Genomic DNA, 14,690 nt, shown 5'->3' on the forward strand with positions numbered 1-14,690 from the left:
CTTCTCTTTTAGAGAAGGGAAAGTATTATACTATACTACTATCAACTGTTACCGTGTAATGTTTTCTATATTATACATCAATAGCTATGCTAAATTCTATTATACAATTCCAGTCCCATTTACTGTGCCTGTTGCTCTAATGCGATCTTGGCTTGCTCTTCTCTTTGCAACCTATTTTTCAACTTCTCCGCCTTTCTGTCGAATTTGGTATCTTCTGGATTAAACCCAGCTCCATCAGATCCCCACACTGCCCATTCTGGTGTCTCCTTGACATAATCAAGGTCAATAAAGTCTTTGCCGCTTTCAAGCAATTCAAAAAACTTAGGATAGTCAATGTGTGTGTGCCATTTTCCGTTGATCTTAAACTTTGTATGAGCCATTAAAATACAACACGAGTGGGCATGTTCGGCTGCTATGTCGTAGTTAAGTCCTCTTGATTGCAATTCGTTGCACAAGCTGGTGACGAAATCTTTACATTCTTCATAAAATGGAATATTTTGCATGGTTAATGGGTTACCATTTCCTGTTGAAGAACCACAGAATGTAGCTCCCTTGATTTCAATTTGGGAAGGATGAGCTCTCTCTACCATGTCAGCATAGCTCTCTATGTCATTCATGTTAAATCCCTTAACTAATGTTAATCTGAACACAGTACGCTGGTGACTTTGTACTGTCCTCAAGATATCCAAACAAGACATAAGCCTGTCCCAGAAATCGCTGTTTAATGGACGATCAACCTTCTTCAAATCTTTCTTTGTTGGAGCATCAATACTGACGTATAATTGGGTAACCTTGGACAACTTTGCAAGGTTATCTGGGTGTTGAGCGTTACACACCAAGAATGAAGATATGTGCTTCTCGTGCAACATACCAACAAATTCATTAATATGAGGGTAAAAAATTGGTTCTCCTACAAGAGAAAGAGCACAATGTCTTACCTGGAATGCCTCCTGAAATCTGTCCATTTGGATACCTGGAACACCTCTCATCTGCTTGATTTTCTGGTAGTGTCCCTGTAAAGCTCCTTCCATAACCTTCTCTGGTGGATCCAACACCCATCTCCAGTTCAGCTTTGCTACGGGATTAGTACCGTGTCTCCAACAGAACACACACTTGTTAGAACATGCCAATGAGGGAGTGGTCTCCATACACAAGTGTGACTTGATTCCGTAAAAGGCAAACTTATAACATGAACCTCTTCCTCTTAATGCACTTTTAGTCCATCTACAAATCTTCACTCCGGAATGGGATCCAACAATGGTATAACCTTGCTTTGTCAAGGACTTATATGTTGGAGAATCTTTGGCTACCATCTCTTTCATATCATTGGATGCGCTGCCATTTAAGCCTCTAGTTCCCGACTTTCTGATAACGTCCCCCATATCTTCCACATCAACAAGAGTGTCTTGATCATCACTGGCAGAATCGTCCTCTTTGTCACTATCCTCAAAGTCGTTATCTTGATCTATGTAGAAGGGTTCATCATCTGCTAAAAGACTTGCAAAATTTTGAATCCATTCGTTTGTTCTTGGTTCACCTTCGTACTTCATGCAAACTTCTCCCACAGGGAATAACCTTCTTCCACCTAACTTACCCATCCATCTGTCGGCCAACTTAGCCTGGTAGCAGAATTTTTCTCCACTCCATGATTCAGAATCACCTAAACCTAATACTGCAAATCCTAGCAAAGCTGTCATTGGGTATTTGTCGACTCTGAAGTCTTGGTATGTATCTTTCAAATGCTCAAGGAAATAGTCAATTGGAGAGTCTGTCTCATAAGATGGCAAGACTAACACATATATATTCTTTGTTGCTCCGTTATCTGGAGTCTTCATGAAAAATTCTTCAAGGTCATCAACATCGTCATCAAGACTCATCAACTTTGGTTTACTCTTCAAACCTTCGAGTCCTTCAAGCTTTGTCTGTAATGCCAGGGCAACTCTCTGAGATGATCCCGTCAAGGAAGTGTAAAATATGTAGATTTGTGAATCTAATAAGTTGACTGCGGATCTTGTAAGTGAAGGCTCTTCTACATTCTGAATCGGCTTGGAAGCTTTAAAGACCTTTGGTGATCTTCTCACGGCTCTTGATCTAAGAACTGGCAGAGAACCCCTTGGAATCTTCGATGTGCTCACAGGAGTATACGAAGTAGATGTGAAATCCACAGCATAGATAGGTGAGGACTTTTTCTTCGCTTTCTTAGCAATTTTGACCTCTTTCAACTCGCCTTGTACTGCAACTTTTGGGGTGTTTCTCTGTTCGATGTTGTACAACACAGAAATCGTGATTGCAGCAATTACTACTGTCCAACGGCCACCGGAAAGAAGGTAAATTACCGCACAAACTCCAAAAATACCCGTACCAAAACCCATACCTGATATTCTTGTACTTTTTTCTCTACAGACTGGTCTTCAACAACAATCCTTTCTACTAGATATATCACCTTTCCAATGGTGGAGAAGACATAGAAATCTACATACTGAAAAAATTTCGAATGGCTGCTGAGATGTTAGGGCCATCTGCAGGAACAATTGTAAGCAGCGTTTTTGATTGCAAAATCTTGATAGGAAGGGTGAATTTGGGAAGAGAAGGTAGAGATTAGAGGGAGGGGGTATGATCAGGTGGTTTTGTATGTGTAAGTTGAATATATAAAAGCGATTTGGGTATGCTTTGATTTAAAGGAAGTCGTATCTAAGGTTCCAGGTCTTTGGCATTCTACACAATTCTCCGAATTGCCCTGAACATCTTTGATGGTATGCGCTTGCATTATATCGTTATGCTGGGGCATAAAATGTAGAGTATTTCTAATGGTTATCGTGGTATGCTGAGAAATCGGCATATCACATATAAAAAAGAAGTTTGTAGTATGATATGCTGAGGTTTTATCGTTTCTTATTTAAGATGGAGCTAGCTATTTTTGTTAATTTACATCTTTAATTGCAAAAAAATTGGAAGTTTTCTGAATTTCTACTCCCTAAATTATTATACACAATCATGGATCCAACAATACAGCCAACACTCGATGACATCAACTTCCTTGAAGATATTACAGGCGAAGACCCATATTTGCAGCAGTTGCAAGAAAATTTGACAAACGACTACATAGACTTCGAGTCAATGTTCCCTAATAGTGAAGACTATTTTGACAACACATTTGGAACAGTTTCTCCAACCTTCACAAATGACTACAATAGAATTGACCCCACTATGGACCTAGATAACAACCTATTGTACATAGGTGATGACAACTTCAGAAGCTCCACATCTAATATTCCTGACCAGAATTACACATTTATTCAGAAGCACGCAAAGGTTAACAAAGAAAATACCATCCCATTTATTCTGCTTTCAAGTAGCGAGGAGGAGATTTTTACAGCGAATACAAGAGCAGACAAAAGACATGGAAATGAAACAACAAGAAAGAGTGGATTTGTATCTGACGACACATTGTTTGAGGATACCTTTCCAGAATTGTTTACAGACAAACTTAAAATACCAGTTAGCGAAGTCATAAAGATCGGAAAAAACGCCAAACAAAGCCAAGCAGCTAGCATTGATAAGGACTTCGCTAAGTATCACAAATGGGATGATGGCTGTGAAATAATGGACTTGGACTTTCAATTTGCTGACAATACTCAGAGTGCAAACCAAGTTATTGAGAAAATCACAGCACGGGTAACTAAGGATAGTAGCCACTTCCCAGAAGCTAGCTTTAATATTCCCAAGCCAGTTACTTTGGAAGAGAGCCGTTTTAAAGTACAAAATAATTCCAAAGTTAAGGTCAGTATAATGGAAATTTCGAATGCCGTGTCCTGTTTAGATTGTTCCATTGATTATCATGGATACACTGGAGTTATTACCAATATCAGACGTCTTAGTCCGTATTTGATTAATCGAGTAGATGGAACTAAAGAAAATGATCTTGGAATTCATTCCCATCCCAAACTCGAAAAGCTTTACAACACCAATGGCACCTATGCAGATTCTTCGTGCGTCCATCATCGTGTTAAGTATGATCGTGACATCTCCGATTTGCATGGGACTATCAGTTACATTGTCTATAAAACAAGCGCTGTATATTCCATGGATATGCCCTATGAACCTCAGTATTACAGATTTGAAATTGACAATAACCTCCAATTGATTAACGAAAGCAAAAGTGGGTTGTGCCCATATTGCGAAGAAGTCAAGTTCCTTCCATTCAAAAACTCAAGCTACCTATCCCATTTGACCTTAGAGCACGGTATTTTCTCCAACAACTATTTAACACCAGAAGGATTGTATTTTGGCAGATATAAGATGGCCAAAAAGGAGAAAGCAGGGGTATTGTACCAGCGTAATTCCAAGGATCGTTCTGTTGATGCCATACTTTGCCCCATTTGCTTTGAGCTTATCGAAGTTGGATGCTGGAGCTTTAAGGCCAACAAGCTTTTAAGTTATTTCAGGCATTTTAAGAGTATGCATGCTGCTGTGACCACTGTCATTGGAGGGTACAGCCAGCTTCCGATTGTGAAGCCCAGAGGAAGAACTCTTCATGTCCTTGACTAGGTTCAAAAGCTAATTAAGGTAAATACGACTGAATAGATAATCTGAAACACATCACTGCAAGTAGTAATTCAATTCAACACCATAACCAGCACTAGTTTGTCGAGTTTCTGTTGATACCTATTCTTTCTTCACGCGTTTGGTTTGGTTGATTCAACAACTGAGGATGATTCAACGGTACTGTTGGTTTGAAGGTTGGGGCAATGTCACCGGAGGAAGTGTTGATTTGTTCTTGTAAGATCTGGTCATGAGAATACGACTGTTGTTGTTGTTGCTGCTGCTGCTGAAGAGACTGTTGGACTTGTTGTGCTTGTTGGTGGGCTAGCGTGTCGTCGTATTCCAAGACATCTTCCGGAGTGAGTTTGATGGTGGTAGCGGGTCTTCTTAGCATTTTGCTGGTGGATTAGATTAGAGATGCAAGGGATATGGGAGTTGTAGTAGAATGAAGAATCCAGAAACCTACTATAAGAGGAGAAGAAGAAGAAGAAGAAGAAGAAGAAGAAGAAGAAGAAGAGACAAGAAACATAAATAGTGAATAATTTATTATGTGCGATTTTTTTTGCAAGCCATTAACAGACAGTACTGGTAGAAGATAGAGTAGAGCAGGGCAATAGGTAATAGGTAGTGATGATGATGCTGATGAAGTTGAAGTTAGAATTGGAGTGCAAGGTTCAATAGAAATGAACCTGTCTAAGCTATGTGAAACTTGTCTATGTTGACATGACACGACATGATAGTTACAAGAATGTGTCTACAGTTAATGATATACAGAGTAACTTTTTGCAATCTAAACAAGGGAGTCGTTGCGGTAGTTAGAGAGTGGGCACGTTACAGTTGAATAAACGAGATTCTTAGTGTTACAAAGAAAATACTAACATACGGGATACATAGAAGAATAGAATTGAGAAAGTTGATATCAGCTGTTTAGGACTCTTCCATTGTATAGTATGAGAGGAGTTAGTTTAAGTGGTGGTAATGGAAACTGCGAAGAGTTAACGGTCAAAGGTTAACTCACAAGTACAATATATACACACATATGTACAGTATAAATGTAATACAATATATATGTAATACAATATATATGTAAGCGTACAATATACTACAGCTACAGGAACACACATTGAATGTATTTATATGTAATGATGAAGTCTTCAACAGTATTATCTTAACTGTAACAATCTTAACTATGAGAATCTTAACTATGAGAGTCTTAACTATGAGGGTCTTAAGTATGGCACCTTAACTATGACAGTATTAAACTGCTTAACTATGCTCAACTCACCTAGAACATGAATATATACAGAAACACACATATATAGAATTTAATATGTACAATTTACATATACACAATAACATAATTACATAACATTACACTAAAATTGGATCTCTGGACATTGGACTCAGTATATACCTACAGTGCAGCTTGTCGTTTTTTATAGTACATTGTAAAGAGAGACCACATAGTAACAGTAATAGTAGTAGCAATGGAGAATTCACATACTTATCGATGCTCACTATCAATTAGCATTGTTTATTTTACCCAGTGACTAATTAATTAGTCTCAGTAAGTGCTTCTCTCCAACTACACTCTGTATTTACTGCCTCTACTCACCCACCACTTTCCTACTGCTCAGCACTAACTAAACATACTCTATGTCACTGTGTACTCTCCTGAGTACTCTTCACTGCCCTCATTACTCCTTCCCTTTTCGGTCTCACTAACACACACACACAAACAAAGACACAGAGTGAGACACAATGTCTTTCTCTCTCATTATCTCTCTCACTCTCTCACTCTCTCACTCTCTCACTCTCTCACTCTCTCACTGTCTCACTCTCTCACTCTCTCACTCTCTCACTCTCTCACTCTCTCACTCTCTTACTCACACACACAGGCTTTCTCTCTCAAACTCTCACAATTTAGCTCACTTTCCCTCTCACACACTAAAACCAATCCCTCCCAAATCCTTCACATAGTCTCCCCTCCTTCGCACACCGAAAAACTCAAAACCCTCACTGTCAATCTCAGCGTCTAACGAATGTGCAATGTTATCATCCGTGTGATGCTATAACTTGATACTACTCCATCAATCAAACAAATCCCCCGTTTGTACTTGAAATTACCCAGAAAACTCCCGGCCTCGATACACCTCTTTACTGAGTTAGTCAAATCCCCGGTTTTCACATCACATCCTCCAGTGAACTGCATGCATTTCCGACTGCTTCTACAATATTTACCATAGTTGTAATCAACAGTTAACCCAAGAGACGCCTTGCAACAACATTCAGTAAAAGCCGTTTCACACAACAGTTCCCCTTCGTCGTGTCCATCTCATCCAACGACCTCTATCTCCACTCGAAATCATCCCAATTACCCCGTCTTTCGACACAAGCAAAAACTAGAGAATGTCCACAACTAGATCCGAACAAGTGATCTCATTAGCTGCTGTACGTTCCCTTAGTAATTTCAACAACGACACTTACGATCACAAGAAACCCGTCTGGAAGGAGTTCGGAGTCTACTTGGACAAGAGAATTGATATCCATCCACGGCCCGACGACGACGACGAAAGCTCGCAAAACGCAATCAAATCAAGATACATTAAAGACTCCCTTCCAGACAAGTCGTATCTTTCACAGAACATCAATTATAAACTCTGTAACTCGTGTAATCGTCCGATTGGAGAAGCCAGTCTACAAAGCCATTATTCGAAGTGCGTAGAGATGAAACAAAGGAAACAGGACGAACTTGTCGATGGAAATAGCACATCCGCCAATAAGCGCAAGAGAGGCAGAGGAAACGCTTTGCTAGACTTAGAACCATCATCTGTAGATTCGTCTAGAAATTCAACACCAGTACCAAGCACCCCTACAGCATCGAATGGCAGCGCAAGACCAAAGAAGAAGTACAAGAAATCACAAACACAGAAAGAGAAAGAAGCTGCAAATGCTGCTGCTGCAGCAGCCGCCGCCGCATCACTGTCTGCACCAGGTGAAAAGAAAGAAGCAGTACCACCATCAGCAGGTTCTGGTGGTAAGAAGAAAAAACAACCTAAGCCAAAGACGGTGGCTAAGCCCAAGGGTCCTGTAGATGTTGAAAAACAATGTGGTGTGCCCTTACCCTCGGGAGGATTCTGTGCTCGTTCATTGACATGTAAAACTCACTCAATGGGTGCAAAGAGAGCTGTTCTAGGCAGAAGTGCACCTTACGATGTATTATTGCAACAGTACCAAAAGAGAAACCAGGCAAAAATTGCCGCTTCCAATGCTTTGGCAGCTCAGCGAAGAGAGAATGCAGCTTTTCATGGTGAAGATGGCGCCGAAAGCAGCAATGGAGATGCAGCAGGTGCCATTAATAAGATCCTTGATCCAGATGAAGAAACTCACTTGGTATTGGAGGGCTTGTCCAAGAATAATCCAATGCCATTGGAGCGCAAAATTATTTTGCCTGTAAGGCACCGCCACAGATTCCTTGCAGCAAGAGAATTCTACGCTAATTCTTTGATCATCAATCAAAATAATTCAAATAATGCAAATCAGTCCAACTCAACGCAGTCTACAGAACAGACATTGGCAAACCAGGCTATTTCAGGTTCAATTGGTGGTTTACAAGGCCGTTGCGCCTTAATTAATGTTGACGCGCCTTCGACTAACACAGATTCCCCTACCCAATCCTTCAGCGCCATTCCAGGAGAGATGTATCAAGTCAGAGCACCTCTGAAGGCAATTTTGATGACAGCACAGCACAACACACAACAACAGCAGGCTTTCCAGCAGCAATTGATGAAATTCCAACAACAGCAACAACAACAAATGCTCATGATGAAGCAAAGGCAAGCTCGAGCTGCCGCCCTTCAACAACAGCAACAACAGCAACAACAACAGCAACTGCAACAACAGTCACCTGTTCATCTGTAATCCTTAAATATTCGATATAACTTAATATACAAGAGGCTAGAACGGCTAGATTAATTTCGAAGGTGACGACATTTTCATCTATTATATTACATTCTATATTCTATAACTATGCTACATACTGATCGTCCTGACCAGCTGTTCCGGAGTTGGCCATGATGGCCTATTTTTCACGATCCAGGGATGATTGAATACACCCTGCAAAGACATCCTTGTTCGTGGATTCTTTTGTAACAACTTTATAATGAAATCTTTGGCATCAGCATCCACATAATCGGGAATACGTAAGTCCACCTTAGCAATACGCTTGTAAGTAGCATTCTTATCAATTTCTTCGAATGGAGGTTTTCCAACCAAAAATTCATAGCAAAGAATTCCAAGTGACCATATGTCAACGTTGTAATCGTGCTCTTGTGACTCTATCATCTCAGGAGGAAGATAGTCAAGTGTACCACAGATAGTTAGTCTTTTCTTTTGGGTGGCATTCTGCTTCACGGACCAACCGAAGTCACTCAATTTTATTGAATTATTGAGCGAAAGAAGGATGTTTTCAGGCTTGATATCCCTATGAATGATATTTTTAGAATGTAAGTAATTCAATGCAAGAGCAACTTGGTATATATAATGCAGAGCGGTTACGTTGTTGAACCTCTTTTGCTCTTTTAGATGCTGATACAATTCACCGTTGATAGAATATTCGAGTATAAGATAGACATTTTTATGGTCATGGAAGAAACCATACAAGCGGGAGATTTTTGAATGGATCAAATTAGTCTGTATTTCGATTTCACGACGGAAATTCTTTTCCAATTTGAGCTCGACCAAGTCCGCTTTGGACATTACCTTTAGCGCTACAATATATCCTGATTGCTTGTGCTTGGCACAGTAGACTTTACCTAATTTTCCCTTACCCAAAATACGTCCCAATTCGAAATCCTGTAACGAAAGATTGGACGATGGTTTGTTCACACCTGGCGTGGTAGGGAATGTTGCTGCTGGTAAGCATGGAGTTGAGGTTGATCTTGGCATCCCAGGACGAGGCAGCACTTTGGTGGTTGGTATGCTTTGCTGAACCTGGTGGGGCGGATACAACGATTTCTGTCTGGGTTTCAATTTGGGTTTTGATATCTTGGATAAGCTATCGATTGTGTTGAGGGTTACTTTAGTAAGAGGTTTCCGAGTATAAGTCCCGTGAGGATCATTACTTGTAGAATTCATCTGAGACGCTGACAGTTTATTTGGTGTTGATGCTGACATATTCAATGATGTGGGAGCTGTCGATACCGACACTGATGCTGAAGCAGAGGATCCGCTGAATTTGGCACTCAATTCATGTTTGTTGAAGAGAGACGACGATTTGGATAGCGATGCTGAGAGCGACTCAAGTCTTGATTCTATTCTCTTAAGTTGATGCGACGATGTAGAATAAGAAGACGAAGAAGAAGACGACACCGACGAAGTTACATTCGCCGCAGACGTCGATGATAATGACGCTGATCCTGGCATGATAGAACACAACTTAATCGATAAGAAAAGAATCTTATTCAATCTTATCCCTTGTCTTTCTTTTGGTTGTAAGAATTATAGTGATATAAAATGACAGTGTATGTTTTTGTTTATGTTTTGGGAGTGGCACGACTGGGGATTTTGCAGTAAAGAAGAACAATGGAAGATGGAGAGGGAGAGGAAGAGGGAGAGAAATGAAATTTGGGGGCAGTGTGAAATCTGCCAAGGTGAACGATCGGTAGATACGAGTAATATGGTGCAATCCAATAGTCCTGATGATATAATTCAGCTTGGGGTAAGTAAAGATAGGTCCCATTATAATGAAACAGTTGGTAACCGCACAGTAAATGTTTCCTTTCCTATTCGGGCCAAGTTCCATCGCTGCTTAAAATACTCGAAAGGGTGATGTTATGAGGTCGTGCACGGTGGCGAATGTTGCAACAGTTGCAAGTTGCAAATGTCCGTTAGGACAAAATTAAGGCCTTGGAGAGGAATTGTTTATTGTTGTATTATTGAAAGTTGCATCAGAAGACCATCTACTAGCGATTGAATATCTGGGATTGACAAGTATTTGGAAATACACCTTGTCCAATGGTACTTATATTTACACCAGTACCGCAGCACTTTAACAAAATCTACCAATCTAATCACGTGAGCTTACTGGCTAGACAAGACCCCCCAAAATACCAGTCCCTTAAATCTTCATAAATCTTCAAATTCCGTCAACATACAAACCTAAACTGACATCTCTGGCCCGTCCATTTATATCTACTTATTAACCGGAAAGGGTTCCTTCCTACACACAATTATAAATAATTACGGCATTCTAGGCTATTTTCCATGTTGAAAAGCCGTTCCGCAATGCAATGATCTTTGGAAATTGTCCTTTTGGTAGTACTCCAACGCCCCAAAGCAACAAAACGCACAAGCGGAACCATCGATCTAGACCCCCATCTCCTGGGCGCCTTCTAATGTATCTACAGTTAGCTGTGTAGTAGTAGCCTTCTTATTGTGTATTCGGCATTTTTAGCCAAAACCTACAGGTTCCAAGACCTTCGACGTTCATGCTGTCTCCATGTTCCCGTGACTACTACTACGACATTGCATAAAAATGTCGAGCTTCTTTTCACATATGCCGTTTACCAGATTATGGATCTGCACAAATACCAATTTCAGGCAGGTGCAGTACCAGACCATTCCCTGAGTTCAAGTGCACGACGTTCCTTTGTCTTTTCATTTGACGGATGACACGGCTGAAAAAATACTCACAATAGGTTGAGGTACTGGGCGGCTCAAATAGTCATCATCTCCCAATATAGTAACAACGCCAGTGCTTACTCAGAGAATACAGATAACACCATGCAATGGGGATGGAGCTACATAGCTGCAGCACCAGTGGGTGATGACCAATAGCATTTCCACATCAGGCCAGGTTGCGAAGTACAGGACCAATGCATACCAATCTTGTTGCATTAATATGTCCCTGAATGGTACCTGTGTTCAGTAAAACCACTTCCTTTGTACAAAGAGGAGAACTGTAACGAATGATCACCTGAACGAAATGCGGGTCAAGACGCTTAACGTCCCAATTAGATGACAGCTCCTATCGGAAGGACGGATTTACGGGTACTCGTAGACAACCAAATTACAACCATATCACTGGGTACCTCTCCTCAACCGCTGCATCTACGATTGTGGTCGTCTAGACGAGAAAAGATATCGGTGATAAATTGACTTTTTTCGGTTCAGCCACCACATTATAAACATCCGGTCCCACAAATTGACTATTGTAATTTCTCCCGTTTCGGCCCATATCCACATATTCCTCTGGAAAACTGGTATCTTCGCGATGGGACCCGTTTTACCTCCTGGGGTGCCTCTTTTGTAATTGACGACACCTTGGGTAGTAACTAGCCGGAACACGGTAGGATCTTTCGGTTCATTCCCTCAGATTTTGCATGTAATTATGGATAATGTATATAAAAAATAATGGTATAATAATAGCAGACGAGAAGACTCTAGGCACAATCCATCCCTAGTGGGTGAGAGGAAGTTACCAGTTGAGTAATGACATGGTGGCGCCCTAGTCGCGTCAATGGTCTTGGTAGAATGAACTCCAGCTATGACTTCATACCGAAGGAGCGACCCCACGACGTGAGAACTAAAAAAACTGACAAATTCCTTATTATTGTTAAAATCACGCTAATCATCGCACCTCTTCCCATCGCCTCTATTTGCTAAGGCATAATAAACCCTTTCGTGTATTTGTGTAGCCCATTGCCTTAGTAGCCAAACGGTTTCAACACGTCTATCGTGTTTAGAATTACTGAGACGAAACAACCCCCCTCCCTACCTTCTCCATCAACACTCTAATAACAACATCTTCTTCTCTGTCGTCAACTACTCCGTATCAGCTCTGGGGTGAGCCTGAAACCTTAACCTACCCTCAATCCGGATAAATTGTCACTCATACTTCCATTTTTATCATTCACTTTTTTACAATGCTTACCATTTTAGTTTTATTTTTTTGGCATTTTCTATTGCTGTGCTTTGTTATTATTGTAATTTTTAATTTTACTGTTTTCGTGATTCATCCTTGTTTTAGGTTTCGATTATGTTCTGCTGTAGAGAGGTTCCTCTGTCAGAATTTGGTTGTATATCTTGCCACATTTTACTATAAAATGGGCTGCGCCTGCTGGAGAGGATTTATTTCCGGTGTGTTATTTTCTACATAGTCAATTGCCCGTGTCTCTATCGTCAGTTGATATTTCTTTGTCTATATATATTTAGTCACCCCCGCCATATATAAACTTTTGTTGTCGCACATTTTACAGTTAGTGATTTTTTGTACACTTTCTTTCCATCACCAATAACTACACACTACACACCACAATGGGTATCAAAGATAAAGTAAAGAGAGCTTCCAAGATCTTCTTGACCGACTCTAAGGAGGACTTGCCAAAGTCCGGAGAAGTTACTAAGAAGGAAGAAGCCGCTACCAAACACGCTGCTGAGGATGTTACTCCAGCCGTCGATGGCGCACCTGCAGAAATTGAGGGTGAGGCTGAAACCGCTGAGAAGACCGTAGAGGAACCACTTACTGCCGCCGACAAGACCGTTGAGGCCGATGCTGAAGCTCTCCCAGCTGTCGAACCAGAAGCCGTCAAAGACGAAGTTGCTGAAACCGCTGATGCCGAAATCACTGAGGCTGAGAACGCCGTCAAGGACGAAACAGCACCTATTGAAGGTGAGGCTAAGGATGCCGAAGCCGACGTTAAGGATGCTGCTGAAGAGCCAGTTAAGGAAGAAGACAAGGTTACAAAGGCCAAGGCCGAAGTCAAGAATTCCTCTGCCAAGGTCGAGAAGGCTGCTAAGAAGAACGACATCTTCAAGAGAATCTTGAACAAGTTCAGAAAGCCAACCACCACTTCCAAGAACTAGACGGTTTGGACCTCATTACCAATTGAATAGCTGTAAAGTCTAGGCTTTGTGTTGCAACGCTTGTGCATGCCAGGCTATTTATTTTTGTATGTGGTTCACGCACAGCTCGTGTACATTTTCTGCTACTGATTGCTTAACTAATATACTAATAACTAATAAATTTCTATCTATAATATTACTAACAATCGCTATTTATAATGTTGACTGGTCAAGTCTGTAGCCAAGTATAATACAAGTTGATATCTCTTCATATCAAGACTTTGTAACAATGTAAACAACACAAACTGTAAAATCACATTACCAACTCTCTCCCTGTGCTAACATCAGCTAATAATACAAAAACAAAACACATGAAAGTTTGCTTACGTATGCAGCTGCAGACGATACACTCCCTGTGGTCTATTTGCTTTGTCTTTTTGGGCCCTTGTGACGATCTTTGGCTACACTCACACTCCTCCACAATGCACGCTTTGTTTTGGTGTCATGCTCGCCTTGTTTGTATGTGCGACATGGCACACGTGACATCAACATCGCTGGCAACCGCCTCATAAGGCCGGTTGATTGTCCCTCCCTTTGCTTGCCGCGAGCTAGTACCCTTGCGTCGTCGCCAAGGAGACGACATCTGTCTGATACGTGTCGTTGTGCCATGTCAATAACAATAAGATCGAGTAGCTACCATGAAAGATAGGTCATACCCCATCTCGTCCCTAGTCCCGGTCCCCAATTCCGGGTCACGTGATCCAGCGATGCTTGCCTCCTCGTTTTCCTGATCAAGATGTTTGCTGTGGCACCAAGATAATATTCATGGTTTCAAGTAGTTGTTGATCTAATAATAAATATCACTAATAATCAAAGCGAGAATGACAACAGCAATTAATAACTAAGCAAAATTCCAAATCAGCTTGTAAAAGCATCCAGCACGTGACGACTCGACTCATCCCCAAATCACAAGATAGGAAATTCCAGGGCCAGAATCCTCCTGTCGCTGTCTCACTATCAGGAAAAAGAAATGTTTTCAGTTCCAGCGGGAAATGGATAAATGTCGCATGTTGCTTCTCTATTCTATTCTGACCAATCGCCCCCTAAACTGATCTTATTTCTCCCATTTTTAATGACACTGCTGGCATCATCAGATCTTTTTTTTTGCTTTGTCTATTTGTTTCCGATAACTGAATTTTCTACTGAGACTTGCCTCGACCAAAGAGCCCCGTATTGCGAGCCTGGTGATATGACCAAAGGAAGCCACCACCTTCCCGGTTATTTTGTCCATTTCTACCAGAAAT

At 41.0% G+C, this 14,690-nt stretch overlaps 6 protein-coding genes across 6 annotated transcripts; 3 read left to right on the plus strand and 3 right to left on the minus strand. All coding sequences in view use genetic code 12, as the record gives it.

Moving 5' to 3' along the window:
• Window positions 1–15: 15 nt before the first annotated feature.
• On the minus strand, window positions 16–2,444 carry RJT20DRAFT_126096 (putative tRNA 4-demethylwyosine synthase). Its single transcript, XM_064916666.1, has one exon. It carries the CDS (start codon window positions 2,370–2,372, stop codon window positions 120–122), a length of 2,253 nt encoding a protein of 750 aa, XP_064776219.1. The 5' UTR covers window positions 2,373–2,444; the 3' UTR covers window positions 16–119.
• A 170-nt stretch (window positions 2,445–2,614) lies between these two features.
• On the plus strand, window positions 2,615–4,594 carry RJT20DRAFT_29197 (DUF4451 domain-containing protein). The gene has a single exon (XM_064919579.1). The coding sequence runs from the start codon at window positions 2,995–2,997 to the stop codon at window positions 4,546–4,548; it is 1,554 nt and encodes a 517-aa protein (XP_064776220.1). The 5' UTR covers window positions 2,615–2,994; the 3' UTR covers window positions 4,549–4,594.
• A 5-nt stretch (window positions 4,595–4,599) lies between these two features.
• On the minus strand, window positions 4,600–4,936 carry RJT20DRAFT_2698 (uncharacterized protein; the record flags this gene model as incomplete). Its single annotated transcript, XM_064919462.1, has 2 exons — window positions 4,600–4,639; window positions 4,707–4,936. The coding sequence occupies 2 exons, from the start codon at window positions 4,934–4,936 to the stop codon at window positions 4,600–4,602; spliced, it is 270 nt and encodes an 89-aa protein (XP_064776221.1).
• Window positions 4,937–6,951: 2,015 nt separating this feature from the next.
• Window positions 6,952–8,463, plus strand: RJT20DRAFT_2699 (deubiquitination module subunit; the record flags this gene model as incomplete). The annotated part of the gene is made up of 1 exon (XM_064919463.1): window positions 6,952–8,463. The coding sequence occupies one exon, from the start codon at window positions 6,952–6,954 to the stop codon at window positions 8,461–8,463; it is 1,512 nt and encodes a 503-aa protein (XP_064776222.1).
• Window positions 8,464–8,574: 111 nt separating this feature from the next.
• IPL1 (aurora kinase) lies at window positions 8,575–9,489 on the minus strand (the record flags this gene model as incomplete). The annotated part of the gene is made up of 1 exon (XM_064918740.1): window positions 8,575–9,489. One exon carries the CDS (start codon window positions 9,487–9,489, stop codon window positions 8,575–8,577), a length of 915 nt encoding a protein of 304 aa, XP_064776223.1.
• Window positions 9,490–12,858: 3,369 nt separating this feature from the next.
• RJT20DRAFT_2701 (uncharacterized protein) lies at window positions 12,859–13,407 on the plus strand (the record flags this gene model as incomplete). The annotated part of the gene is made up of 1 exon (XM_064919465.1): window positions 12,859–13,407. The coding sequence occupies one exon, from the start codon at window positions 12,859–12,861 to the stop codon at window positions 13,405–13,407; it is 549 nt and encodes a 182-aa protein (XP_064776224.1).
• Between the last annotated feature and the right edge of the window lie 1,283 nt (window positions 13,408–14,690).

This window comes from Scheffersomyces xylosifermentans (genome assembly GCF_036884685.1).
Source record: "Scheffersomyces xylosifermentans strain CBS 12540 chromosome Unknown RJT20scaffold_2, whole genome shotgun sequence".
Lineage (NCBI taxonomy): Eukaryota > Fungi > Ascomycota > Pichiomycetes > Serinales > Debaryomycetaceae > Scheffersomyces > Scheffersomyces xylosifermentans.